At 65.8% G+C, this 25,245-nt stretch overlaps 5 protein-coding genes across 5 annotated transcripts in view; 3 read left to right on the forward strand and 2 right to left on the reverse strand.

The window, feature by feature from the left end:
- The window catches only part of FANCA (FA complementation group A), a 32,216-nt gene extending 27,658 nt beyond the window's left edge, over positions 1 to 4,558 (forward strand). The window contains exons 35-41 of the mRNA XM_010212159.2: positions 53 to 194; positions 1,499 to 1,561; positions 2,579 to 2,684; positions 3,055 to 3,130; positions 3,498 to 3,654; positions 3,910 to 4,002; positions 4,443 to 4,558. Of these exons, the coding sequence (XP_010210461.2) occupies positions 53 to 194; positions 1,499 to 1,561; positions 2,579 to 2,684; positions 3,055 to 3,130; positions 3,498 to 3,654; positions 3,910 to 4,002; positions 4,443 to 4,550 (745 nt within the window). The 3' untranslated portion in view covers positions 4,551 to 4,558. The remainder of the gene's footprint in view (positions 1 to 52; positions 195 to 1,498; positions 1,562 to 2,578; positions 2,685 to 3,054; positions 3,131 to 3,497; positions 3,655 to 3,909; positions 4,003 to 4,442) is intronic.
- A 120-nt stretch (positions 4,559 to 4,678) lies between these two features.
- On the reverse strand, positions 4,679 to 12,138 carry ZNF276 (zinc finger protein 276). The gene is made up of 11 exons (XM_088526225.1): positions 11,943 to 12,138; positions 10,300 to 10,609; positions 10,118 to 10,170; positions 9,539 to 10,015; positions 8,769 to 8,847; positions 7,512 to 7,592; positions 7,119 to 7,229; positions 6,972 to 7,047; positions 6,463 to 6,580; positions 6,217 to 6,316; positions 4,679 to 5,448 (listed from the first exon to the last, which is right to left on the reverse strand). Exons 1-11 carry the CDS (start codon positions 12,136 to 12,138, stop codon positions 5,163 to 5,165), a joined length of 1,887 nt encoding a protein of 628 aa, XP_088382351.1. The 3' UTR covers positions 4,679 to 5,162.
- Positions 12,139 to 12,369: 231 nt separating this feature from the next.
- On the forward strand, positions 12,370 to 16,534 carry VPS9D1 (VPS9 domain containing 1). The gene is given in 13 exon segments (XM_088526274.1): positions 12,370 to 12,534; positions 12,776 to 12,851; positions 12,971 to 13,283; positions 13,351 to 13,462; positions 13,673 to 13,735; positions 13,884 to 13,936; positions 14,053 to 14,140; positions 14,215 to 14,300; positions 14,732 to 15,129; positions 15,572 to 15,689; positions 15,881 to 16,074; positions 16,140 to 16,383; positions 16,459 to 16,534. Coding segments are annotated over 13 exon segments (1,986 nt in total).
- Positions 16,535 to 17,251: 717 nt separating this feature from the next.
- Positions 17,252 to 19,042, forward strand: SPATA2L (spermatogenesis associated 2 like). The gene is made up of 3 exons (XM_088526265.1): positions 17,252 to 17,557; positions 17,640 to 18,614; positions 18,801 to 19,042. The coding sequence occupies exons 1-3, from the start codon at positions 17,252 to 17,254 to the stop codon at positions 19,032 to 19,034; spliced, it is 1,515 nt and encodes a 504-aa protein (XP_088382391.1). The 3' UTR covers positions 19,035 to 19,042.
- Positions 19,043 to 20,212: 1,170 nt separating this feature from the next.
- CDK10 (cyclin dependent kinase 10) lies at positions 20,213 to 23,926 on the reverse strand. The gene is made up of 13 exons (XM_088526227.1): positions 23,804 to 23,926; positions 23,164 to 23,236; positions 22,941 to 23,012; positions 22,728 to 22,830; positions 22,487 to 22,568; positions 21,960 to 22,027; positions 21,557 to 21,609; positions 21,374 to 21,443; positions 21,183 to 21,242; positions 20,908 to 21,031; positions 20,701 to 20,840; positions 20,386 to 20,438; positions 20,213 to 20,318 (listed from the first exon to the last, which is right to left on the reverse strand). Exons 1-13 carry the CDS (start codon positions 23,924 to 23,926, stop codon positions 20,221 to 20,223), a joined length of 1,119 nt encoding a protein of 372 aa, XP_088382353.1. The 3' UTR covers positions 20,213 to 20,220.
- Positions 23,927 to 25,245: the final 1,319 nt, after the last annotated feature.

Here is a 25,245-nt window from a genome sequence, read left to right on the forward strand (position 1 = left end):
TACAGCTGTGATTCTTTCTCCCAAACTATCACATGCTCATTTTGTTTCCTAGCTTCCTGTCTTCCGAAGCAGTTTTCCCTGTCTTGGGCCCACCCTGGATTTCTGCTGCCTTCCTCCATTTTGCTGTTCAGCAGCAGTCGGCACGTGGAAGAGTCAGAGATGCCCTGAAGAGGCTGGGGACTGAGGCGGAGCAGGCAAGACTGGGCACATTTCAAACATCTGCTTTTCTCCACAGTTAAGGAGAACATCCTAACCTGAGAAATGACTGTTTTACCCCTTCTAAACCCTGTTGGGAAATCTTACTGGTGGCTAATTGACAGAATGTAGCTGTAAATGTCCAATGACTAAATATTTTTCCTAGAGGCAGAGTTGTGTCAAATTTGAACTTTTAACTTAGGTACTGTAAGGTTACTTAGGTACTGGGAAGTGAGAAAAAGCTATTAAACAGCTGCTTAAAAAACAAAAACAAAAGCAAAAAAACTCACAAAAAAGCTGGAGAGAGTACTGCAGGGTTTGAGACCTCAGTCTGCAGCATCATGCCAGGATCTCATTTTCCTGGGACAGAGGAGCAATCCTGATTGAATTTAGTTCAGGCAACTTGGCTAGGAGCTTAAGGAGACACAGAAAGAGAGAGCATTTGTGGGAAATGAATGCAGGTGTTCTGAGTGTTCAAGAAAGATGTGCTGGGAATCTCAGGAACAAACCTGAGGGTTTGCCCAGGTCTGTTCTAGGAGAGGCCTCTGCTGTTTTGCTGTGGCCCGGTGCCCTCTGTGCCCAGGAACCCTCCAGAGCGCTGAGCTGGGAAGTGAGGGGTGCCCTGGCAGTGCTGAGTGATGATGTGCCAGGGTAGCTGGGATGAGCTCCTCTCTACTGAGGAATTCACAGATAAATCTTGTCCGGGGCAACCTGTGCTGTGTTTTAATCCCCCAGACCGCAGTTACAGTAGCTGTCGGAGTGACTCCTCTTTGCTTGTGCTGGTCTAAGGCCAAGAACTGCTGCTTGGAAATGGCTCTCACGGAGCTGATAAACATATCAACTCAGTGAGAGCCATTTCCAAACAGCGGTTCTTGTGCTACGTGTGCAATAAAAACAATTTCTGTCTCAAAAACATGACTTAAAAGAGGAGGACAACAGAAAGAATGAGAATAGTGGGAGGGCTGAGTGTAACTAGGTGTCCAGCAGATTGCACGAGCTGCCTGCTTTAGAGTTTCCCCTGAAACTGCTCCAGTTTCAGTGGAATTGCACAGATATGTGTGTGCAGAGAAGCTGTGCCGTGCACAAGACCGGTGTGAGGTCAGATGCTGAATCACGTCAGGTGAGACACAGCTTTAAAGGGCAGATCTCATTGCATGAGAAGGAGAAATGTCATGGGACCAGCTTCTAGTTTACTCAGGTCACTGCTGGGAACACACTTGGTGAAATCTTATTTCCTGATGAGAAAGTGCAAGTTCTGAGTCATCATTGCAGATGTAACTAACAGGCAGTCTTCCCCTTGCAGCTTCTGGTTTCACTGCTGTTCTTCTCACTCATGGATCTCATCTCTGCAAAAATAGCACCAAAGGTAAATTCAGCCCCTGGGGAAATCTCGTGACACTAAATGTGTCTGATCAGGTTTGGCTTGCTGCCTAAAATGCTTTGTGTCACTGCTCTGAAGGCTGGTAGTTGTTCAGCCAGAAGGAAGAGATCAGCAATGTCCCAGACAGAGCCTGGTGAAAGTCTTTCTGTTCATATCAGATTGAACTATTCTCTTTTAACTGATGTTATCTCCCTCTTTACTATGGTAGCTTTTATTTGTCTTCCTGCATGACTCACTGTTTTCAAATTCCTTTATACCTCTCAGCTAGTGTTTGAACTCTCATATCTTGGCTTTGGTGTAGCATTTCACATCCATTAAAACACTTTTTTTCAGGCTGGAAACATGCATGGTATTTCACATGGGAAGGGATCCCAAATGAGGAGGAACACTGGTTTCCGGGTGAATTAACACTACTGAACAAGGGAGCAAAGATGGTCTGACAAGTTTCTTTCACCAGCTGTCTGCCCTAACCATCTTCCTGTCCATGAATGCTTTTCCTGTCCCTTTGCTGTTTCTCATCTGCAACCATTTGTGTAGTCACCTAGCAGATGGGACCAGGGAGTAAATTCAAATGGAAAACAGTCTTGCAGTTTCACTTTCTCCAGCCTCCTCCAAAGATGGTCACTGGGATGGAACGTGGAATAACCCTGCCAAAATCTGTTTGTTCAAGTAAAATGAATAATGCAATTCCCCTTCTCACCGCCATCCAGCCCCTGGACATGGTGTCGTGAGGATGAGAGGGAAGAGGCTCTGCTACAGGGTGCAGGATGGGGTGGGCACAGGACCTGGAGGGGCTCTGTGCTGGGCACGGTGGGTTGTGCTGAGGAGCTGCTAGCCCGTGGCTGCTCTAATGCCCAAGTGCTCAGGTAAGAGCCCAGGCTATCTGAAGAAGGGAAAGACTTGGGATAGTTAAGCACTTAACCATGCAAATGAAAAGCTCTGTTCTCTTTCTGTTTCAATGTAACTAAAACTTAAACTATTCATGTCCTTTCTGACACCCAGGAAGGAGTGGATTTTCACAAGTCTCTGGAATGGTCCCTGGAGATCTTGCAGTGCCTGGAAGAGAGAGGTGTGTCCTGGCCACTGCTCTTTCATCCAGCAGAAAAAGGTGAGCAAGCTCTGCCTGCGAGGGGTGGGAGAGGTCACTGCACGGTGGCAACGGCTTATCTTTCTGATATAAGAAGTGTAGCCATAAGTGGGAACTGATGAGTCCTTGTAAGCAGAACAAACAGTTTTGTAAGAGGTAGGAACACATTACCTATGCCCTGCAGAAGCTCGTAATTGGGAATGATCAAAACTCAGTAGTTTCACCTGGCAGAGAGCCTAGGAGGGAAGAGCTGCTCTAGGGGTTCACAGCACCCAAGCACTGCGTTTTATTCTGGCCTGGGAGGAAAGTGCTGCCCTGTGCTGCTGTAAAAGCACACGGCCTGACATGAGCATCACTGAAGATGGTTGATTCTTCTTTCTGCTTGTTGCAGTCCCTAGAAAATACCATATTCTGCGCAGTGCGGCATCGGACCGTCACCTCCGGCTCCTGCCTGTTGCCTTCTACAGGTATGTCCTGCTGGTCTTGGAAGGAATTTGGGAGGAAGGATGCGGTTAGTGGTTTGCACGTTCAGCAGCTGATAGGGAGGTAGTTGTACAGCTGGCCTGCAAGTGAGACGAGCTCTTACGCTGTCTGTGCAGGAGACCCTCCATTGGGGCAGGGCTGCTATCGGGCAGTCGTCTTGCTGGCAGTTTCCCTGCGAGTTCTGTGGCTGCCTCCAGGCTCCTGGCAGCGGAGCAACCTCCCTTCCTGCAGGAAGGTGACAGGGATGGCAGCGAGAGCATTAGCTGCGCTTGTCCCCTGCTTTTTCCTGGCTTTGAGTATAACATGAAACCAGTGCTGATAGATACTGTGTGTGGTTGCCTTTGCCTGCAGCCTCACCCCCGGCTTTTGCCAAGAGCTGTTCACTAGAGAGCCAGCCTTCCTCTGCGTTGCACTTGATCTGTACCTGCAGTTGCTGCAGCTCTTTCTGGAAGGGGAAGATCTGCCACAGGCCGATAAGGCAGGACAAGGCCCAGGCCTTGCAGAGCATGTGAGTAAAGTTCCATCTTTCCTTCCCCCGTCATCCTACCTTTTTCTTCTCTTCTCCCTGTGTCTGGTAAAAGCATATGGTTAAACGAAGGTGCTGTCTTGCTTGTGCAGGACCTGGGAATTAATGTAGCCATCAAACCCGTGAGCTGCCTACCCTGCACACAGAGCACTGCAGAGTGTAGGGCATCCCGTCTTGCTTTTATGAGCTGGGCCTGGGGTTGCTGCTTTCCGTCCTGATCTGCCTCGCTTCTTCCAGGTGGATTCCCTGGAGGTGATCGCCAAGGCCCGTCAGTTCCTGCTCGCCGCGCTGCCCCGCTGCCCCCCCAGGAGCTTTGGAACGGTGCAGCCGGTAGGTGCCCTTTTCCTTCCACCGTCCAGCGAGGCGGGAACAGCCTGGGACACAAAGTGCCATTTCCATGGGCAGTTTGGGCCAGGGAGGGTGCCTGGTGCCCAGCTCGTGCAGCAGCCACCGCTTCTCGCTCAGGCTGCGGGCGCAGCCTTTCTCTGCACCAACAACCACTTCCTTCTGCTGCAGTCCCACCCTGTCCCCTTTGCTAAATGTTTGGTCCTAGGGGAAACACCAAGCGCAGGTAAGCGGCAGGTGTCGAAATTCCTACAGCCACTGTGGTTTCAGCAGGGAGACCCTGTTTTTTTGTGTGCGAGTCAGCAGCAGCTTCCCTCTCCTCCCGCTGCAGTCTGCTCAGCAGCAGCAAGGTGATCTGGTGTTGCTCTGCCTTGCTTTGAGGAAGCAAGGCAGGGTCTAATACCTGACATATTCCCTGTCCCCAGTTACTGGACAGGTGTGAAAAGATCGACCCAGAGCTGAAAGGTGCCCTCCTGCACTTGTCCCGGGCTGCTGCAGCCCTGGAGCTGGATGAAGAGCTGGTGCTGTTCTGAGGGATGGTGGCCACTGACACGGCCACAGGGAAGGAAAACAGAGCAGAAGACACTGCCCCTATGGACAGCAGGAGGGTGGGAAGGATGGACATGCTGCTACCTTTCTCATCAGTGCTGTTTCATTGAAATTACTTTGTAAATAATTTATTACAAGCATAACCATGAAGCTCTTGTTACAATAAAAAGTAGGTTACAAATTTCGTTTTAGACTTGCTTTGCGAATCATAATTCTTTCAAAGCAAAATGTCTGCTTAAGTTTCTCCACTGTCCTATGTGGCCTTGCTGCCCCCAAGGGCAGTCAGACACAGGCAGCAGCTCGTGCAGGTAGGTAACAGTTGTGGGACAACTTTGTTTCTACAACTGTGTGTGTTGGGGAAGGGGACAACAACAGGGCGCCGCCAAAGACTTGTCCCCTCGGAGCAGACAGACTCTTAGCACAACACTGCTGAATCAGACGTGAGCATGGAGAATCACAGCATCATAACAAGCTTTTTCTGAGCAAGCTGAAGCTAATTTCACTGAGTTCTGGAGGAGACTAAAACGTAGATTTCAAGTCTCCACTCGGCTGTACGGATTCTACAAGGCTGGCCTGGGCAAGCTGCCCTGTCCTGCTCAGGTGGGCTCCTGCTGCGCAGTCACTTCGGGCTTTACAGCCTGGCTGTCTGCAGTCCCTGAAGTAGTTAGGAGGAGAATGGGCTCTGGCTCCAGCGCCTTGGTTTTGTCCTGAGTCTGGGTCAGAGGGTGCACCATGGACATGTGGACGTTAAGGTTGTGGGCCTTCTCGAAGCGCTTCCCGCACTGGTCGCAGGCGAATTCCAGCTCCGTCTCCGCTTTGTGTTTGGTCATGTGGTACTTGAGCGACGCTCGCTGCCTGCACTGGAACCCGCAGATCTCGCACCTGCGAGACAAAACACGGTTCTGCACCAAGCCCGAGCTGCTGGGGGCAGTGATCAGCCCCAGGCCTGACTGCACCGAAGGGGAGGAAGCCTCAGGCTGAGCACGGGGCTGCTTCTCCCATCCCCAACCCCCTCGGTAAGCAGCACACTGCTGCTCAGGCCTGCAGCTCTGACAGCTGAGCGGGTGTCTGCTGAAATCAGAAATGCAACAAGATCGGACAAAGGCCTCCCTCAGAAAAGGCAGCAAGTGCCGGAACTGGAGCAAACAAGGGGGAAGAGGGTGAACATTTAAGTCTAAAACACCATGACTGAGCACACACAGTACCAGGACAGTAAAACACATTCTGAGAAGAGGAAAGCCTGCAGTGGGCAGAGGTTACAACAAAACATCTCCACTTTTCAGGCACTAGAGGATCCCCTTTGCCTGCAATGTCCATGTTCAACATTAGACAAATCCTGCCCTTCACTACCTGCTCTCAGAAGCTACGAGATTCTGCCAAAGGAGCTGCACACTCCAAGCTGGATTTCTTCAGAGCCCTGGGTACTCGGGGGCTTCAAACTACCACCACCTCCTCCAGCGACTTCAGAGACACCTTCCTAAAGGGGACCTGCTGTAAAACCCAGTGTGCTCCACGCAGGGCCATGATCCTGCCCTGCTACTGCCGGCTGCTGACGGAGCTTGTGTTGTGTCCCCGTCCTTAGCTCTGTAAACCTTGGCTACCTCTTTCCCTCTCCTTATAACCCAGTAAGCAGCGTGAGTGTGCACTTACTGCAGGGGCTTCGCTCCCGAGTGCCGCATCTGATGGACTGAGAGGTGTTTGCGTTGCTTGAAGGTCTGCCCGCACTCATCGCAGATGTAATTGCGTACCTCTGCGACAGAAACGGGGAAAGACTCAGCGATGCCGCTGTACCTTAGCACACGAGACACGTGCAGGAAAGTGCCTGTGACAGCAGCAGAGGCCAAATTCCTCCCCCTGCCTCTGCTGCAGCGCGTGCCGGGCCCGGCCGTGACGCACCCGTGTGAATGAGCTTCACGTGGCGCTGCAGGTACCGGTCAATCATGAACACCTTGTTGCAGCCAGGGTGAGGACAGGGCCTCTCCCGAACTTCTTCGTGATGCTCCTTTATATGTTTCTGAAAAGAAAGGTCAGAGCTGCTATCAGCTCATCATCCAGGAGAGATGAGGGCTGGATTTTTCCCCGCTGACAAACTTGGCTCCCCAAGCCCACGCGACAGCCCTTGTGGCAGGTCTCCACCTCAGTGCTCTCACTGTGGAAAAAATGGGACTCATATCCAGAACTATCCCTGACTGCAGGGACTTTGCAGGACCCAATGGGGCTCGTTTCCCAGGGCTGCTGCTGAGCCAGACTTCCCAAGCAGGAGCAGCCAGCTGAGCCCCAGCAGCTCCTGGGGTTTTTGGAGCCCAGAACAAGCCCCTGCCTCCCACAGAGCCGCTGGGTGAGTGAAATCCGTGTCTTGGATCATGAACTGTGGCTTTGAGCACCGCCGCGAGCGCTGAACCTACCTTCATGCCGTCTGCCCCTCTGTACACGGCCGTGCATCCCTGGTAAGGACACTTGTAAATGGTGGGCAGCTCCTCCCTGCAAAGCAGAGCGCGGCCGTGAGCCCGCGCGGGCGACGGCGCTGCTGCCCAGCCGGGGCCCCTTCTTACCTTTCACACTTGATTTTTTTTTTCCAGCCTGGCTTGGGCCCTGGCTTCTTCCTTATTTTGGGCTCTTCTGCCTTCTTAGCTTCTTTGCTGCCACTTTTCTTACTAGAAACCCTCAGAGAAGGAAAGGGGGAAAATATAGTTATATAGTTTAATAACGATAGTTATTAAATATTTCACATTGATTTAAATCCTCCCACTTCTTCGTCCCTGGATGTCATCTCTGGGAATACCCCGGGGAAGCCCTGCTAGCCCCAGGGCAGGGAGGAGGGAGCTGAGGCTGCAAACAGGATGGTTTGTCCAGCTCCATCCTCCTGCCCCCGGCAAAGGGGGACCCCAGCCCACTCCGGGCCTCCTCGTTAACCCGCTGCCCCTCGGAGGAGGAGACCCCCTTACTTCTTTTCCGGGTAAGGCTCGAAGGAGTCATCTGAAGACTGCATGTTTCTCTTCTCGTTTTCATCCTCGCTCAGGAAGTCCCTGGGAGAGAAGGAAGACGCCCTTTACTGCCCCAGGACTTGGTGTCACTCCAGCACCAATAACCCCACGGCTGGCGTCTGCAGCAGCAGCATCGCTTGTTCGTCATTCCAGCGCATCCCTCGCCCACGGAAGACCAGGAGGCTTCATGTTTTCTCCTCCCCCATCATCACTGGGACTTTAGTTGCTTTGGGGTAATACAGCAAATTGCAAAATTATTTCCTTTTTAGGACTAGGGCTCCATACGAATAACGGGAACACTATGAGGAGAAAAGAGCGGCTGCTACTGAAAAGGTTTATTGTTGAGAGATGTTGCAACCACTTTCTATGCTATGAAAAATAATTCTGTAGAGCAAAACTATAATCTCACTGTCTGGCACAACTTAATTAAGCTGCAAGTCACTCACACCTTCCTCAGATGGAGTGGCCACTATTTTTTTTTTTTAATCCTAAGCTGCACAAGACAATTCTGAAGCCAGGAAAGGGGCAGCAGGGGATCACTGCAGCATTCCTAATGCAACAGCTGGCCAGTCCAGTTGACACCCTGAAAGAAGTCTGTACTTGGCCCTTGGTAACTTAGACTCAGAATGACCACAGCAGTTTTCACTTCATCTACAAGTCTCCCTTAACTACCTACATTTAGAGGGTTTAGCCTGATCATCTGCAGTTACACCCCATTCCAATGATCCGAAAAACTGCTAAGTTGCCCGTGTCCAAATGCCACCGGGACTTCCAGCTACACAAGCTTTCCTTGGGAGGGAATTGGAGGATTTCTCCATGTGCCACCTCTTCCCTGAGCGCTCAGGCCGGGCAACCCGCACCCACAGCTCTCCTGGAGCCCAGGTTTGGAGCAAATGGGAATTCGGCTGGAAGCAAGAGGAGCTGGAGAGCCCGGCCCCGGGGAGGAGGAGGGCAGGGACGGCCGCCCCTGCGGCAGCCGCTTCCGAACCGGAGGGTCCTTGGAAGCAGCACGAGCGGCTCCGCTGGGGCGACGCGCGCGACGCCGCGGGCAGCGGCACGGCCCCGCCGGGCACGGAGCCACGCACAGAACCCGCCTGCGCAGCGGGGTCCAGGGGCCTCCGGGGACCAGGCCGCGTGTGACAAAGAGCTCTCCGGGGCTCCCCATTTCACACTCGCAAAGAAGACATTAAGGCTATTTTAAACCCACTCTTCTCTCACCCCTCAGAAAGGTCACTGAACTCGTCTTTTACCCGCTCATCCGACGTTGGAGACACAACCTGCTTCCCACTCAACTGCCCTAGGGAATGAAGGAGAACACGGTCACAAGGAAAAGCAGAGAGAAGCAGCCGGCACGGGGAGCGCCGCCGGCATTGCCCGTGCCGGCTCGCGCCCGGAATGGAGACGTGCAGGGGACGAGTTAAGGACTAGTTAATCCCTCGCGCCGCTCCGTTCCCCCCAGGACACCTGCAGCAGACACCTCGCAGCAGATCCCAGCGTCTGGAATTCAAGATCAGCGTTAATGCCCAAACGTCCCTTTCAGGTGATGTGACAGATTGTGGCACCGGAGCAGGTTAATTCACCGCAGAAGCCAGGCCAACCGGGGCGCGCGGCCCGGAGGGGCTCCCGATGCTCCCGTGGCCCCGCGGGGAGGCCCTTCCTTGTGCACAGGAGGGTTTGGGTTTAGCACAAATAAACACGGGGTGTTGACGGCAGCGGCCAGCCCTGCGCCTTGGTGACCATGGCGTGGGGACAGGGCGCAGACAGCGCTGCCCAGCACCACGTCGGCTAAGGAACCCACTCGCCCTCGTGAGCAGAGGGGTGAACGGGATGCCGGGACCTGCTCTCCTCGCCCGGAGCAGCCCGCACCCCAGGCAGGGGATATTCCTGCATCCTCCCCGAGGAGCAGCGAGCCCAGCCCCGCGCGTCAGCCCCTTCACCAGCCCTCCCGGCCCTGGAGACCGGGGAGGAGGCCGGAATCAAACCCCCACCTGCGGCGCTGCCCAGCGGCGACCCCGGCTGCACGAGGGCTCTGTCCTGCGCGGCGGCCGCGCCGTCCGGCTGCGAGCGACACGGATCCCTGCTCGGGGGCGGCTCCTTCTCCGGGCTCGGTGGCACCGCGGTGGTCCCTTTGTTTGCTGGCTGCTGGCAAGGACTTGTCCTGAGCGGAGCCTGCTGGGCTGGGGGCGCAGCCTCGGCGCCGTTGTCGGTGGGCTGCGGCGCGGCGCTCCGGCTCCACTCGCGCTTCACGGCCAGGGCGCCGTCGACGAGCACGGCGCTGCAGCCCGAGTCGGTGTCCATGACGTAGTCGTGGCCGTCGCCGCAGCCCCACACAGCGCGGATGACGCCGCAGTACTCGGAGGACAGCACGCTGCGCAGAACGGGCGCCGCCGCGCAGCCCGCCGCGTGCGCGTGCGCCCACGCCACCAGGCTGCGCAGGCACTGCGGGCTCGACGTGATCAGGTCCACTGCGCGGGGGGACAGGCCGTGCGTGGGGGCTCAGCGTGGGGACCGGCCGAGCGCCCCGCACGGGGACGGGATGGGACGGGACGGGACAGGGCTCTACTCACCGAGGCAGGAGGCGGCTCCGTCAGCGCCGGGCTGCGCTTGGGCAGAGCTGCTCCTGCAAGAGCGGAGCGACCGTGAGGGGCCCAAAAATCCCTGATCCCAGGGATTTGCCGCGTGGGAATCCCACAGGGAATTCCCACACGGCAATGTGCTAAACGAGCGGGAATGAAGAAATGCAACGTACTTCCCTTTGGCCTTGGCGTGGCCCGTGGGAGACGCGTTCACCCTCTGGATGAAGGTGCGCAGGACGCTGCGGCACTTGTAGAACTGCGCGTGGCACTTCTTGCACACGAACTGGGGCAGCGCGGGGTCCTGCCGCACCGCCACCCCCACGAGCTGCTGGAAGTCCGTGAAGAAGACCTGGTGCACGCGGCGCTGCTTGCCCGAGCTCTCGCCCGCCACGGGCGCCTTCCCGAAGGCGCTGCGCAGGCTCTGCGAGGAGAACTTCCCGTGGCAGAGGCGGCAGTAGCCCGTGCTCAGGGCCCTGCCGGGTCCTGCGGGAGAAGGTTGGCACGGGGCTGCTCTCGCTGCGGCGGCCTCGGGCCGTGGCCCCTCCGGGCCGTGCTCTGTGGCCTGGGCCGCCCGGGCTGCTCCGGCCTCTTCCCGGGGCTCTTCCCGCTCCGCGTCCGTCCTGGCTACCGGGACAGGGGGCTGAGCCGGACACCGGCTCCCGGAGCGCAGGGAAGGGCTGCAGGGCACAGGCCCAGGACAGGGACGTCCCTGCATCCCGCTGCATCCGTCCCCCTGCCAGCGCGGGCTCAATCCCACCCGGATGCAGCACAGACGAATCCCGGGCTCCCCAGGGCCTGACACAGCGACCAGCCCCCCGGGAAGCCGGGATCCCCGGCAGGAGCTGCCATGGGACCGGCCCCGGTGGCCCAGCAGGACGGGGCTGCGTGGAGGCGACACGCGGGGATGGAGCAACGAGAGCCCACGAGGAGGCGGCACGGCCGGAACCCCCGGGATCGGGTCTGCCCGGGGGGACCGGGTCTGCCCGCGGGGACCGGGTCTGCCCAGCGGGATCGGGTCTGCCCGGGGGATCGGGTCTGCCCGGGGACCGGGTCTGCCCGGGGGGACCGGGTCTGCCCGCGGGGACCGGGTCTGCCCGGGGGATCGGGTCTGCCCGGGGATCGGGTCTGCCGGGGGGACCGGGTCTGCCCGCGGGGACCGGGTCTGCCCGGGGGGACCGGGTCTGCCCGGGGGATCGGGTCTGCCCGGGGACCGGGTCTGCCCGCGGGGACCGGGTCTGCCCGCGGGGACCGGGTCTGCCCGGGGGATCGGGTCTGCCCGGGGATCGGGTCTGCCCGCGGGGACCGGGTCTGCCCGGGGACCGGGTCTGCCCGGGGGGATCGGGTCTGCCCGTGGGGACCGGGTCTGCCCGTGGGGACCGGGTCTGCCCGGGGACCAGGTCTGCCCGGGGGGATCGGGTCTGCCCCGGGGGGATCGGGTCTGCCCCGGGGGGATCGGGTCTGCCCCGGGGGGATCGGGTCTGCCCGGGGATCGGGTCTGCCCGGGGACCGGGTCTGCCCGGGGGATCGGGTCTGCCCGGGGGGACCGGGTCTGCCCGCGGGGATCGGGTCTGCCCGGGGGGACCGGGTCTGCCCGCGGGGATCGGGTCTGCCCGGGGACCGGGTCTGCCCGGGGGGATCGGGTCTGCCCGGGGGATCGGGTCTGCCCGGGGATCGGGTCTGCCCGGGGGGATCGGGTCTGCCCGGGGGATCGGGTCTGCCCGGGGATCGGGTCTGCCCGGGGATCGGCTCTACCCGGGGCCGCCCGCCGTTCCGCTCCCGCGGGGTCCCGGCCCCGCTCCGCCCCGCGCGGCCTCACCTGGCTCCGCGGCGGCGCCCGGGGCCCCGGGCCGAGCCCAGGCGGCCGCCGGGGCCGCGTCCCAGGGCGCGGGCGGCTCGTGCCGCGGGGGGGCCCCGCGCGCCGGGGCCGCTCTCGGGCGCCGCCGGGGCTCCGCGGGGGCCGCACCGGGGCCGCCCGCGCCCGCCAGGAACCGCCCGCGCCGGTCGCGCTTCATGGCGGCCGCCGGGGCCCGCAGCCGCTCGCAGCAGCCGCCGGGGGCGGCGGTCCCCGCGCGCCCCTGCCGCCGGTTCCGGTTCCGGTTCCGCTCGGGGCGGGGGGGCGGGCGGCACGTGGCGCGGCGCCGCGGTCCGGCGGCCTCAGCGCTCCGGGCGGCCGCCGCGGTGCGCGCGCCGCCCGGCCCCCCCCGGCGCCGCGGCCCGCGCGCGGCGTTCCGGGCCCGGCCGCCATGGCCGCGGCGGGCGGCGGCGGCGGCGGCCCCGGGACCGGAACCGGCACCGGGGCCGAGGCCGGGAGCGGGGCCGAGGCGGGGAGCGGGGCCGGGCGCGCCCTGCAGGGCGCCATGAAGATGGCGAACGGCGCCCTGGAGCTGGACAGCGGCGGCCGCCCGCGGGTGAGCCCTGCCCGCCCGCGGCACCGGGACCCCGTGCGCTGCGGCGGCCCCGTCCCCGCGCTCCTCTCCAGCACCCCGTGTCCCCCCGCGATCCTACCGGCTGCCCGTCCCCCGCCCCTTCCCCCGTGTCCCCCCGTTCTCCCTCCCGGACCCGCCTCGGGTCGCCGCGACACCGGGACCCGCCTCCCCCGCGGCTCCCCGCGGTGGCGGCCGGGGTCCCGGCTCACCGGGCGCCGCGCAGGAGGCCTACACCGAGTACCTGCGCGGCATCGGCTTCATCGCCCGCGCGCTGCAGGAGGACGCGGCGGCCGCCGCAGGTGCGGGACCGTCCCCGAGCCCCCCGCTCGGCCGGGACCCCCGCCGGTGCCGCGGGCACGTCCCGGCCGCTGCCCCGCGAGCAGGGCGGCCCCGGCACCCACGCGCCGTCCTTGCGCAGCCGGCGGCGCGGCGCTCCCGCCGGACACCCCGCGGATGCTGAAGCTGGCGGAGCAGTGCCTGGAGCGCGCCAAGGCCATCGCGGCCGCGCTCGGTGAGCGCCGCTGCCCGGGGCCGGGCCGGGCGCCCCGCGGTGCCCGCGCTCACGGCCGCCCCGCGCTCCCCTCCGCAGGCGGCACCGAGGCCGCGCCGGGGCCGGCGCCCGTCGGCCGCCACCGCCGGGTCTGCTCGGACGAGGGCGGGAAGCTCTCGCCCTTCCTGCCGCCCGAGATGTTCCAGAAGCTGCAGATCGCCGAGGCGCAGGGCGCCAGGAGGTGGGTGGCACCGGGGGCCCGGCGGGACCGCGTTCCCCCCGCGCGGGCGCTCAGGGCTCCGCCGCAGGGAGCTGTCGCCGCTGGAGGAGGCGTCTCTGCAGAACCAGAAGCTGAGGGCGGCCTACGAGGCGCGGCTGGCGCGGCTGCACCCGCGGCAGGCGCTGCAGAAGACGTCGCTGGCAAGTGGGCACGAGGGGCGCCCCGCTCGGGGGGCTGCCCGCGGAAGGGACGGGGCTCCTGCGGCAGCACCCGGCTGCGATGGAGCCCGAACGGGCAGGAGGGCCCTGCTGGGAGCCCGGCGGCCCCCCGTGCCCGTCCACCCGGTCCTGCCGTGGCGCAGGGGCCGCGGGGTCTTGGCTGGCGTCACCAACGTGCTCTCTGCTCCGCAGACGCTGTCCCTGCAGCGGCAGATGATGGAGAACCTGGTGATAGCCAAGGCCCGGGAGGAGACCGTATCCTTGCCGTGGGAATGCCCTGGGCCCTGCTCCGGAGGGAGCACCGCGCGGCACGCCGGGTGTCACGGCCCGGCCGCGTCGCGGGCTGCGCGGGGGGACGCGCGGGAGCGACGGCGGCTCCGCGGCCTTGACTCTGCCCGCCCAGCTGCAGCGCAAGGTGGAGGAGCGGCGGCTGCGGCTGCAGGAAGCTGCCAACAGGTGAGGGGGCCATGTCCCAGCAGGGGCCCTGCCGTCCCTGTCCCCTGGCGCCCGTGGCGGCACCTGGCTGCGACGCCGGGGCCCGGCCGCGCGCCCACGGGCACCGCTCCGCGCAGGAGGTTCTCGGGCAGCGCCGCCCTCACCCCCGAGGAGCAGGAGCAGAGAGCCCTGTACGCCGCCGTGCTCGAGTACGAGCAGGACCACGTGAGTGGACGCGGCCCCGGGCTGCGGCGGGCGGGACGCGGTGACCGTGTCACCCCCCGCGGATGCTCCCCCAGGACTGGCCGCGGCAGTGGAAGGCCAAGCTGAAGAGGAGCCCGGCGGATCCCGCCGTGGTGGCCGGGCTCTTCTCCTGCCTCCTCAGGTAGCGCCCGGCATGGAGGGAGGGAGGGAGAGATGGAGGGAAGGGTGGAAGGATAAAGGGAGGGAGGGAGGGAGGGAGATAGGGAAGGATGGAGCTGAAGAACAGAACGGAGGGATGGATGGAGGGGCGGGTTGGATGGAGGAGAGGAATGGGTGGAGGGGAGCGCTGGATGGAGGGATGAACGGAGGGGAGAGATGGAGGGAGGGAGGGAGAGATGGAGAGAAGGGAGAAAGGATAAAGGGTGGGAGGGAGGGAGGGAGGGATGGAGCCGAGGGACAGAACGGAGGGATGAATGGAGGGGAGGGCTGGGTGGAGGGATGAACGGAGGGGAGAGATGGAGGGATGGAGAGCAGGGATGAAGGGAGGGAGGTAGGGAAGGAGGGCGCCGCGGGCCTTGCCGCCCCCGTAACCCGCCCGTTCCCGCGCGGCAGCTGCCCGGAGCACCCGGTGGCGCAGCTGCTGCGGCGGCTGCAGTGCTCCGTGTACGGGCGGCTCTACCCCGCCGTGAGCCAGCCCGACGGCGCCTGCCCGGCGCTGCCGCCCGCGGGGCCGCGCGCGGAGCCGGGCGGCCGGCGGCTGCGGGCGTCGCGCAGCCTGCACTGCATGGTGCCCGAGCGCGGCGCGGGCGCCCTGCCGCACAGCGCCTCCAGCCCGCCCCTGCCCTGCGCCGCGGCGCCCGCCGCCCCGGCCTCCCGCGACGGCTCCTTCGAGGACCTCGAGCGGTTCCTGGCGTCGCCCGAGGGCTGCCCCGCGCCGCAGCCCCCGCCCGGGCCCCCGTCCCTGCAGGAGCAGCTCAAGGGCGTCGTGCGGGACATCCACAACGCCATCGGTGAGCGGCGGCACGCGCCGCGGCGCGGGCAGGGCCATGGCCTCCCAGCGGGAGCCACACGCACCCTGTGGCCGCTGCCACGTCCTGGCCGGGACGCGGTGGCTCCGTCGTGGTGGCTCCTCCGGGCAGGGAGGTCCCCGGTTGTGCCAAACTGTGGGGGTGACAGGTAGGGATGTGGGGCAGGGATGGGGACAGGGAGTGGGAACACTGGACTGGCTGGGGAGGGGACAAGGGGTGGGAATGGGAACGGCCAGAGTAGGGACATGGGACAGGGGTACAGGAAAGGCACATGGGGCAGAGACACAGGGCAAGGATGTGGGGCAGGAACATGGGGGAAGGCCATGGGGCAGGGATGTGGGGCAGGACTGCCATGGGGCAGGCAGGGGCCGAGTCCCGCGTGCGACCGCATCCCAAGCGCCCTGTGACCCGCGTCCCTTTGCAGACCGGCTGCTGGCGCTGGCGCTGCTGGCGTTCGAGGGGCTGGGCCGGGAGCAGAGCCAGGCGTGCATCGAGGAGGCCTTCTTCCCCCCGCTCTGGCCGCCGCTGCTCGCGCTCTACAGGTACCGTGTGTGCGGCGGGACACGGAGCGTCACGGCGCATGTGTCACAGCACGTGTCACGGTGTGTGTCACGGCACGTGTGTCACGGCGCGTGTCACGGTGTGTGTCATGGCACGTGTGTCACGGTGTGTGTCACGGCACGTGTGTCACGGTGTGTGTGTCACGGTGTGTGTCACGGCACGGCTCCCCCAGGCGCGTGCACCAGCCCCGCGAGGCTGCGCTCGCCCGCAGCATGGAGCGCTACCGGCACGCGGGCCCCGGTGAGCTGGGCCTGGCGCCGCGGCTGTGCCCGGCGGCGCCGCGCGGCCCCGCGTACGGCTCTGCCGTGGACGACCTGCGCCTCGTGGCGCTGGAGACGTGTCCGCAGAGGAAGCTGGAGTGCATCGGTGCGTGCCGGGGGGCGCGGGGCGCGCGGGCGCGGGGCGGGCGCTGACGGCGGCCGTGCCCGCAGTGCGAGCCCTGCGCGTGATCTGCGAGTGCGCCGAGGAGTACTGCAGCGAGCGCCGCGGCCCCGCCATGTGAGTACGGCCCCGCGCGGCCCGGCCCGCCGCCCCGGCGCCGCGGGGCTCATGCGGCCGCCGTCCCCGCAGCGGCGCCGACGACCTGCTGCCCATCCTGTCCTACGTGGTGCTGCGGAGCGGGCTGCCGCAGCTGGCGGCCGAGTGTGCTGCGCTCGAGGAGTTCATCCCCGAGGGGTGCGTGCCGGGGGGACGCGGGGACCGTGTGGCACTGTGGCCGCTGCCACCGTGGCCGACGCCGCCGTTCCATAGGTTCCTCATCGGCGAGGAGGGCTACTGCCTGACGTCGCTGCAGAGCGCGCTGGCCTACGTGGAGTCTCTGCGCTGAGGGACCCGCCGCCCCGGGGAGCCGGAGGGGCCGCGGCGGGGGGTGAAGGTGCGGGCGGCGGCGGCGCGCGGGCCCCGGTGGCAACGGGACGGGGGTGGCCGGGGGCACCGGCGCGGAGCGGCCGCGGCTCCTCCCGCCCGCGCGGGGGCGCTGCCGCGCGCCTGGCCCCGCCCCCCGGGATACGTCACCGCGCAGGGCGGGGGTCCCGGCCCCGCCCCTCGCGCCGGGGATTCCCCAGGCCACGCCCCTCCTCCCGCGCGGGGGTTCCCGCGCTCCGCTCCCGCCCCGCCCCCGCTGGGGTTCCCGCCTCGCGAGCGGGGGCGGGACCCGGAACCAGAGCCCGGCCGGGACCGGGGACGGGAGCGCAGGCCAGTACCGGGGGCGGGAGCCGGGGCCCAGGCCGGGACCGGGCTCTGGGCCCAAGGCCGCCAGCAGGGACTGGGCGGGGGAGCCCTGGCCGGTCCTGGGAACCGGAGGCCGGGAGCAAGAGCGCAGACCGGGACCAGGAGTAGGAGTAGGAGCCGGGGCTGGGGATTGAGAGCTGGAGCCCGGGCTGGGACCGGGGACTGGGATCGGGAGCCAGGGCCTGTACCGGGGCCGGGAGAGGGAGGCGGGATAGGTGGGTGCAGAGGAGCGGGATGCGGTGCCGGGTGCGGGATGCGGTGCAGGATGCGGTGCGGGATGCGGTGCCGGCTCTGAGGCCGCCCTCCCCGCAGGATGTGCCCCGGCGCGGCGCTGCGGCGCGAGTACCGGCGCTGCCTGGAGCGCGACAGCCTGGAGGGCCGCGCGGGCGCCTGCGGCGACGCTGCCCTGGCCGCGGTGCTGCGGGGCCGCCTGCGGCGAGAGCCGGCGCTGCTGCCCGCGCTGCACGGCGACGCCGCCGCGCTGCTGGCCGCCGGCCTGCGCGGCCGCCGCGAGCTGGGCCCGGCGCTGCACGGCCTCGCCGCCGCCTTCGAGCTGCTCGAGCTGGCCGCCGTCAACCTCTACCTCTTCCCCTGGCGCCGGGAGTTCAGCACCATCAAGGTGGGCACCGAGCGCTCGCGTTGGGGCTGGGGGGGCGCGGGGCCGGCGGCCGCGTTGCAACCATGTCCCCGCTCCCCCGCAGACCTTCTCCGGCGCCTACGTGCACGGGCTGCGCGCGGCGCTGCCCGAGGCCGAGCTGGCGCGGAGCTTCGCCCGCCTGGGCTACGCGCGCAGGGACGAGCAGCACCTGGCCCTGGCGCGGCCGCCCCCGGCGCCCCAGCTCGTGGCCGCCGCCTGCGGCTTCTTCGCGTGCCGCCTGGAGTGCGAGCTGCTGGCCGAGGCCGTGCGGCGCCTGCGCCCGCGCCGCCCGCGCGCCCTGCAGCTGCTGCAGGCGCGGCGCCTGGCGGGCGGCCTCGACGCCTGCGTGGAGGTGCTGCGCCGCGACGGGCCCGTGCGCCTCTGCCGGCAGCTGCCGGGCCGCGGCGCCGCCGAGGAGCCGCAGCGGGAGCCCCCGCGCGGCGACGCTGCCCTCGGCGCGGAGCCGTGCCAGGAGCTGCCGCAACGCGATGCTGCCGAGGAGCCGCACCGGGAGCCCCCGCGCGGCGACGCTGCCCTCGGCGCGGAGCCGTGCCAGGAGCTGCCGCAACGCGATGCTGCCGAGGAGCCGCAGCGGGAGCCTCCGCGCGGCGACGCGGCTGAGGAGCTGCACCCGGAGCCGCTGCCGCGCGACGCCCTCAGCGTGGATCCGTACCGGGAGCTGCCACGCTGTGCGGCTACCAACGCTGCAAATCTGTACCAAGAGCCGCCGCGCCGCGATGCTGCCAACACCGTGAATCTGTACCAAGAGCCGCCGCACCGCGATGCTGCCGCCCAGGACCCGTACTGGGAGGTGCTGTGCCACGATGCTGCCACCGAGGATCTGTACCGGGAGTCACCGCACTGCGACGGTGCCATTGAGGATCTGTACCAGGGGTCGCCGCGCTGCGATGGTGCCACCGAGGATCTGTACCAAGGGTCACCGCGCTGTGACGCTGCCCGCAGCGTTGAGCCGTACCAGGAGGCACCCGCGAGCCCTGAGGACGCTGGCCCGGACGCAGGCGGCTTTCCAGACGCGGAGGCCCCTGTGTCACCGCCTGCACCCGGCGCACGGAGGCTGCAGAGGGACCCGCGGGGCGCTCAGGACGTGCCCAGGAGGGGCCGGGACGCTGAGGCCGGGCAGGAGCTGCTCCCCGCCGCGCCGGACGCCTCCGCGCTGCCCTGCGGCGCCGCCGCCGCGCTGAGCCCTCCCCGCTCCCCGCCCGGCGTCCTGCCCGCGCCGCCCCGCTACCAGCTGCACTCGTGCCTGCGCCGCGGCGCGCTGCCCTCCTACTGCTGCAGCACGTGCCAGCAGCTGCACGCGGGCGCCTGCGCCGCGCTGCCCGCCTGCCGCAGCCGCCACCGCGGCCAGGAGCTGCGCGGGGAGCGCCAGCGGCGCCTCTGGCTCCAGCGCAGCGAGGTGGACAGGCTGCTGGGCCCCGGTGCCAGCGCCGGGACCTAGCCTGGCACCGCTGCCCACAGGTCCTGGTGCCTTCTTGCTGGGCCCGAGGAAGAGGAGGCTGCAGCTCTCGCCCCCGTGCTCCCTCCTGGGCAGCGCATGCTGGCTGCGGTGCACCAGGACTGCGCTCTCCCCGCTGTAATAAGCTCAGTGCATCTCAGTAAAGGCGGCTGCTCGTGCCGGTCTGGTGTGTGCTGGTGTCACCAGGGGCACGGGGACCCGCTGCTCGGCTCTGGGCTGCTCACGGCAGCTGGCACAAGGTCGGTGCCAGCACCTCTCCGGCGCCCGGCCCGGCATTCCTCCTGCTTCATGTAAGGGCCAGGCCCCTCCGGCGCTGGAGCAGCAGCCACATGGGGCTGCAGGGAGCAAGGAGCTGCCTTGGAGCCAGCCTGGGGCAGGGAGGAGCAGCGTCACCTCCCCAGAGCAGGGTCAGGCGCTGCTAAAAGCTGTTTTGAGGAGGCAGAAGCCACGACATCTCTTGTCCCTGCTCCATAGGGGTGGCAGCATGGGGCTCCTCCGGCCCAGCAGGGTGTTAGGGCAGGGCAGGGGCTCCCTCCTCTTCCCCAGGGCTGTAGAGCCCAAGAGGAGTCGGGATGCCAGGGTCCAAGCAGTGCAGCCCTCGCTCCTCGGTCTGCAGATGCTTTTATTGAAGGCAGAGCTGCGGGTGCTGCAGGCTGCCGCCTGCCTCGTGCCAGCGCTTGGCCTGGCTGCGTCGCTGCCGCGCACGGAGGAGCCTGGGCCCCTCTCCGTCCTCGCGCGCCGCGCAGCCCGGGCGCCCCTGCCAGCCCAAGCCCTGGGAAGGCCCCAGGCTGCAGCCACCGCGTGGGCTCCGGAACCGCCTGGGGAGCGAGCGCTGCATGGGGAGGCAGCTCCTGGTGCTGCCGGGACAGCCCGGTCCCTGCGCGGGGCTGCAGGAGCCACCGGGCTGCCTGGCCAGGGCTGTTCCAGCCCAAGCAGCTCCAGCGGGAGCCGAGCGCAGGCCTGGGGGGCCCTGCCAGGACGGGCTCCCTGGCGAGTCCCACCAGGGGTTGGCAGTGCCGGGCCTGGCCCACAATGTGACAGAGCCCACGGTCCCAGTGCCACTGTGCCGAGGAGGGCCGGATACCCGGAGCAAGCCCCGGCAACAGCAGCCAGTCCCAGGGACAGGGGTGCCAGCGTCCCTGTGCCCGTCCCTGCCGCGGCGGCGCGCTCAGGGCTTGCTGCGCTTGGCCTGGCTCTCGGCGCCCGCGCCGCCCGCGCGCTTGTTGCGGTGGTGCGGGAAGGTCGGCATGAGCTCGGGCTCGCAGGCTGCAGCGGGGACGGCGGCGTGAGCCGGGCCCCAGCGCCGCCGCCCCGGCCCGCGGCACCCACTTACGCAGCGGCTTCTCCTTGAAGTAGGAGCTCTCCAGGCAGTCCTTGGCCGTGGCCCTGGGGGGACAGGAGCGTTGTGGAGGCTGCCCTAATGCTCCTGCCACCTCCCCGAGCTGCAGGGACTCCTCGCAGGGCTCGGTCCTTGCTCAGCCCAGCCAGCCCCTGCTCTGGGCTCGTTCCCAGCTCCTGCCCACATGGGCTCAGCAGCCCCAGCTTTGGGGACTGTGACTTGTCCCCGTGCTCCTCGTGCGTGACGTACACCACACCGGAGCAGGCGAGGGCAGGATCCCTCCCCAGCGGGGCTGCCAGCGGCTCTTACCGCTTCTTGGGGTCGTACATGAAGAGCAGGTTGAGCAGACGCAGCCCGGCCTCCGAGAGCCAGGGGAACTTGTGCTTGAGGTTGTTGTAGGGCTGCTTGCGCAGGGTGTACTGGCTCACCAGGGGCAGCTTGGAGAAGCCCTGAGGGAGAGTGCGGTGAGGCCGAAGCGGGGGCGGCAGGGCAGGCAGCACGTGGGGCTGCCCTCACCGGCCAGATGTTCTCGTTGGGGGTCCCCAGCAGCTGCACGATCAGGTCGATCTGGTGGATCTCAGAGGTGCCCGGCAGCAGCGGCTTGTGCGCCAGGAGCTCGGCGAGGATGCAGCCCACGGCCCTGCGCAGGGCAGCACACAGGAGTCAGCGAGGGCAGCAATCCCTCCATGGAGGTACCGGTCTCCTTGCCTGGCTCCTGATGATGCCCCACGCACCCGCCTGGCCAGACCTGGGGTCTGGTGTCCTGCCAGCACCCGAGAGCCTCCCCTTACCACATGTCAATGCTGGTGCTCTGCGTCGTCATCCCCAGCAGCAGCTCAGGTGCTCGGTACCTGCGCGGGGAAAGGGCCACTTGAAGGGACAGTGAGGGACGGTGCCACCGCGCGCAGCACCGCGAGGACTCGCTCCGCGTCACCCCGAGCCTGCCCAGCTCGGCCCCCGGCCCCAGCGAGCAGCCGCTCACCACAGCGTGACAACTTTCGGGGTCATTGGCTTCAGGGGCATCCCGTAAGTCCGCGCCAGCCCAAAATCCGCTGCGAGAGAGAAGCGGAGCCGAGGTGAGGAGGGAGGCCAGGGAGGCTGCCCGCTCTGCCCGAGCCAAGGGGAGCCGCAGTGGGAGCAGAGGCGACGGCCGCTCCGGGCTCACCTATCTTCACGCAGCCTTTGTCGGTCATGAGCAGGTTGGACACTTTCAGATCCCTGCCAGGAAACAGAGGTGCTCAGCACCGCCTCTTTTGGAGTGGTTCTAGCTGTGCCCACAGCTCCCGGCGCTCCCGAGGAGGCACAGAGCCCCAGAGCACCAAGATCACTCTGAAAAATGACTCTCGTCATCTGCTGACAGCCCCGCTCTGCCAGGGCTCCCACCCTGATGTGTGCCACCCCACGGCCAGGGATACTCCACACACTGCTCCCTTCTCCAAGGACACGGGGTTGGAGCAGAGGAACCGCGGGGCAGTTTGAAGGCTCCGCAGCCTCTCTCCAGTCCATCCCAGTTCCCCCTGCCACCTGGCATGGTCCCTCTCCCACCACGTCCGACCTTCTGCTCCTACCTGTGGATGATGTAGTTCTCATGAAGGTACTGCAGGCCCTTGAGGACTTGCAAGATGATGCACTTCACCTGGGGACAGAGGACAGGAGCAGCAAGCCCGCAAGTTAGCAGCAGCGGCCACGTCGACCCTTGCAGTTTAACCCCCCAAGGCAACCACAAGGCGGCCGCGTGGTCCCCAGGGTGCTTTTGGGACAACACTTCTGCAGGTCCCTGTCATCGCCTCAATCCCTCGTGTCCTCCAAGCCATCCCCCAGCTCCCTGGAGGCATCTGCAACCCCCAGGCTGCTGCTCTGCTTCCCTGCCAGGTTGCTCCAGCAAAAACCTGGCCTGGAAAGGCTCTGAAAATATTACACGAAAGCCCAAGTTCCCTGTGTGGCCCAGGAATTCCTGCTACAGCTAGGGCTTGGGCAGCTCTGATAAACCCCTCAGAGCAGGAACGTGAGCTGTGGGGGGATCCCAAGGTCCAGGAATCCCTGCTGGTGGCCAGTGTATTTGGCTGGAGCCGCAGCACCCTCTCCCAGCCTTTACCTGCGCCTCGGAAAAGGGTGTCTGCATGTTCTCCAGGAGGCTGGCCAGGTCCTGTTCGCAGTAGCCCATCACCAGGAAAATGCTGCAGGACACGAGGCAGTCAGGGGAGCCGCCGCTGGCCCTGTCACCCAGCTGCACCTCACAGCACGGGGCTGCCCCGCGAGAGGAGGATCGCGGCGGGGAGAGCCGCCGCTTCCGACAGACGTGGAGGGCAGACGGGAGAACGACGGGAGCCTCTCACCTCTCCAGGTGGTTCCCTACAACCACCTCCTTGAGCTCCACGATGTTGGGGTGCCGCAGCTGCAGCAGCAGCGTGATCTCGCGCAGGCTGCTGATGGGCATCCCTGCGGGAGCGAGAGCATCCCTGCGGAGACGCCCGCCCGCCCGCGCGCGCGGAGGAGCCGCCGCCGCCGCCCCGCGCAGCCCAACACGGCCGCCCTGGCTCCTTCAGTACCATCTTTCTCGTTGTCCATCCGCACCTTCTTCAGCGCCACCGTTTCATCCGTCACGGTGTCGCGGGCACGGTCTGGAACGGCACCGCAGGCCACACGTTCAGCACCAGGAGGCAAACGCTGCTTTTACCACCAGCCGCTCGCTGAGAAGCCGCCTCGGAGCCCCGGGCTCGCTGCCCTTCCCGCAGGGAGGCCGGCGCCGGCTCCGGCCCGCAGAGCACTTACACACTATGCCATAGGTGCCCTCCCCGATGCGGTTGAGCTTCTCGAACTCCTTCACGCTCCGGCATCTTCCCAGCTGGAACCAAAGAGCAGCATCACATGGCGAGGGCTGCCTCGAGGGCCCCTCCACGCGCGGAGGTTTCTCCCCGCCGACGCGGGGCCTCGCTGCCTTAAACCACGGCCACCGCGGTCGCCCCGCGGGTGCTCGGCAGGGCCAGGGGAGCTGCCCCGGTCCCGGGGGAGCGGAGCCGCGTTTCGGAAGGGCCGCGGGCACGTTGGCTTCGCCGAGGCTGGGGACGGCGCAGGCTGCCCGGACGCTCTCGGCCCCACGAGTGCTCCAAGCTGTGGAGCTGGGAGGGCCCCCGTGCCCGCCGGGGACAGCCAGCACCCTGGCTGGGGACAACCCACGAGAGATCCGACCCGGGGGCACCTTCGCACCCCCGACCAGGGGCTCCCTCCTCTCCCGACCACCCCTCAGCCCCGCGCCACGGGGAGCCCGCAGGTATCCCCAAAACACGAGGGCCGCCCCCCTCCTCGCCGCCAAGCCCGGGGGCGCCCCCGGCTCCTCCCGCCGCCCCAGGGCCCCGCGGCTCCTGCTCCTCCCCGGGACCCTCAGGGTCCCCCCAGGCCCCCCCGCACTCACGCGGTCCCCGGCCGGAACCTCGAAGAAGCCCTCCCCGCGCAATCGCCGCAGCCGCAAAGGCTCCGGTTCCGGTTCCGGTTCCGCCTCCGCGGCGGCACCGGCGGCACCGGCCCCCTCCGCCATGCCGCCCCCCCGCCGCAGGCGCCACACCGCCCCCCCGCACCGAGCCGGCCCCGCGCATGCGCCGCCCCTCCCGCCGCCGCGCCGTCGTCACGCATGCGCCGTGACGCCCCGCTCGCCGCCGAAGCCACCCTCGCGCATGCGCAGCGCTGCCCCCCCCCACGGCGGCGCTTAGCAACCGTTGCTAAGCGCGGCCTGCGGCGGCGGCGTCGGGAGCGGAGCCTGCGGCGGCGCCGGAAACGAGGCCGGGAGCGAGGCCAGGAGCGAGGCCGGGAGAGGCTGCGCTGTCATTAGGTGCCTGTTATGGTGGCGGCGACCCCTGCCGCCTCCGCGCGCTGGCCGTACGCCTGCACCGTGCTGGGCTGCCGGTGCACCTCGTAGGGGCCCGAGTCGCTGATGTCGCGGATGGTCTGTGTCAGCGGGAGGTCGTCTGCCGACCGCAGCGACGTGGAGTCCTCCAGCGGCCCCGTGATAACGATTTTGGGAATATGAATCTTCTTCTTGATCACTTTTTCACCTAAAGGAACAGAGGAAAAAGAAAAGAAAAGAAAAGAAAAGAAAAGAAAAGAAAAGAAAAGAAAAGAAAAGACAAAGCCCAGTGTAAGGGAGCCCCAGGAGCTGCTTTGCGGTGAGGTGGGGAATGGCTCAGGGAGGGCGCAGAGGCCGTGGGAGGTGCGTGGACGGGTCAGGTGAACACAGGCTCTGGGCAGGGCACAAGGGGTTTTACTGAAGGGGAATCTGGAAAACCAAGGGTGACGAGGCAAGGCTGGCTGCGGCACTGTGAGTCCTAGGGAGCCCAATGAGAGTTGGGGACAAAGCTGGCACCACAGCGAGGGGGACATCCGGATCCATGTCAGGGAAACCCAGACCTACAGCTGGGAAACCTGGATCTGCATGAGGGACACATGGACTCACAGTGGGGACACTGGGATCCACAGCAGGACACCTGGACCCTCAGCAGGGACACTTGCATTCGCAGCAGGGACACCTGGACTCATAGCAGGGACACCTGGACTCATAGCAGGGACACCTGGAGCTGTGGCAGGGACACTGAGACCCCCATCAGGACATTTGGAGCCATGGTGAGGACACCCAGACGGACAGCAGGGACACCAGGGCTCGTCCTCCCTCAGCACCCCTCGGGATCTCAGCCTTGCCTCCAAGCCCAGCAAACAAGCTGCTGCCTGGGCCGCACCGGAGCCGGGACAGCCCTGCTGCTCCCTCCCGTTTGTCACCCCGGGGAAAACGGGAGTCACCAAACTGCTCCGCGCTCTCGCCTACCTCTGTGGTGCAGCCCGTCGGCCGGGCGCTCGCCGGCGCTG

This window comes from Tinamus guttatus, unplaced genomic scaffold (assembly GCF_059628265.1).
Source record: "Tinamus guttatus ecotype Peru unplaced genomic scaffold, ASM5962826v1 Tinamus_guttatus_pri_ptg000244l, whole genome shotgun sequence".
In the NCBI taxonomy this organism is placed as follows: domain Eukaryota; kingdom Metazoa; phylum Chordata; class Aves; order Tinamiformes; family Tinamidae; genus Tinamus; species Tinamus guttatus.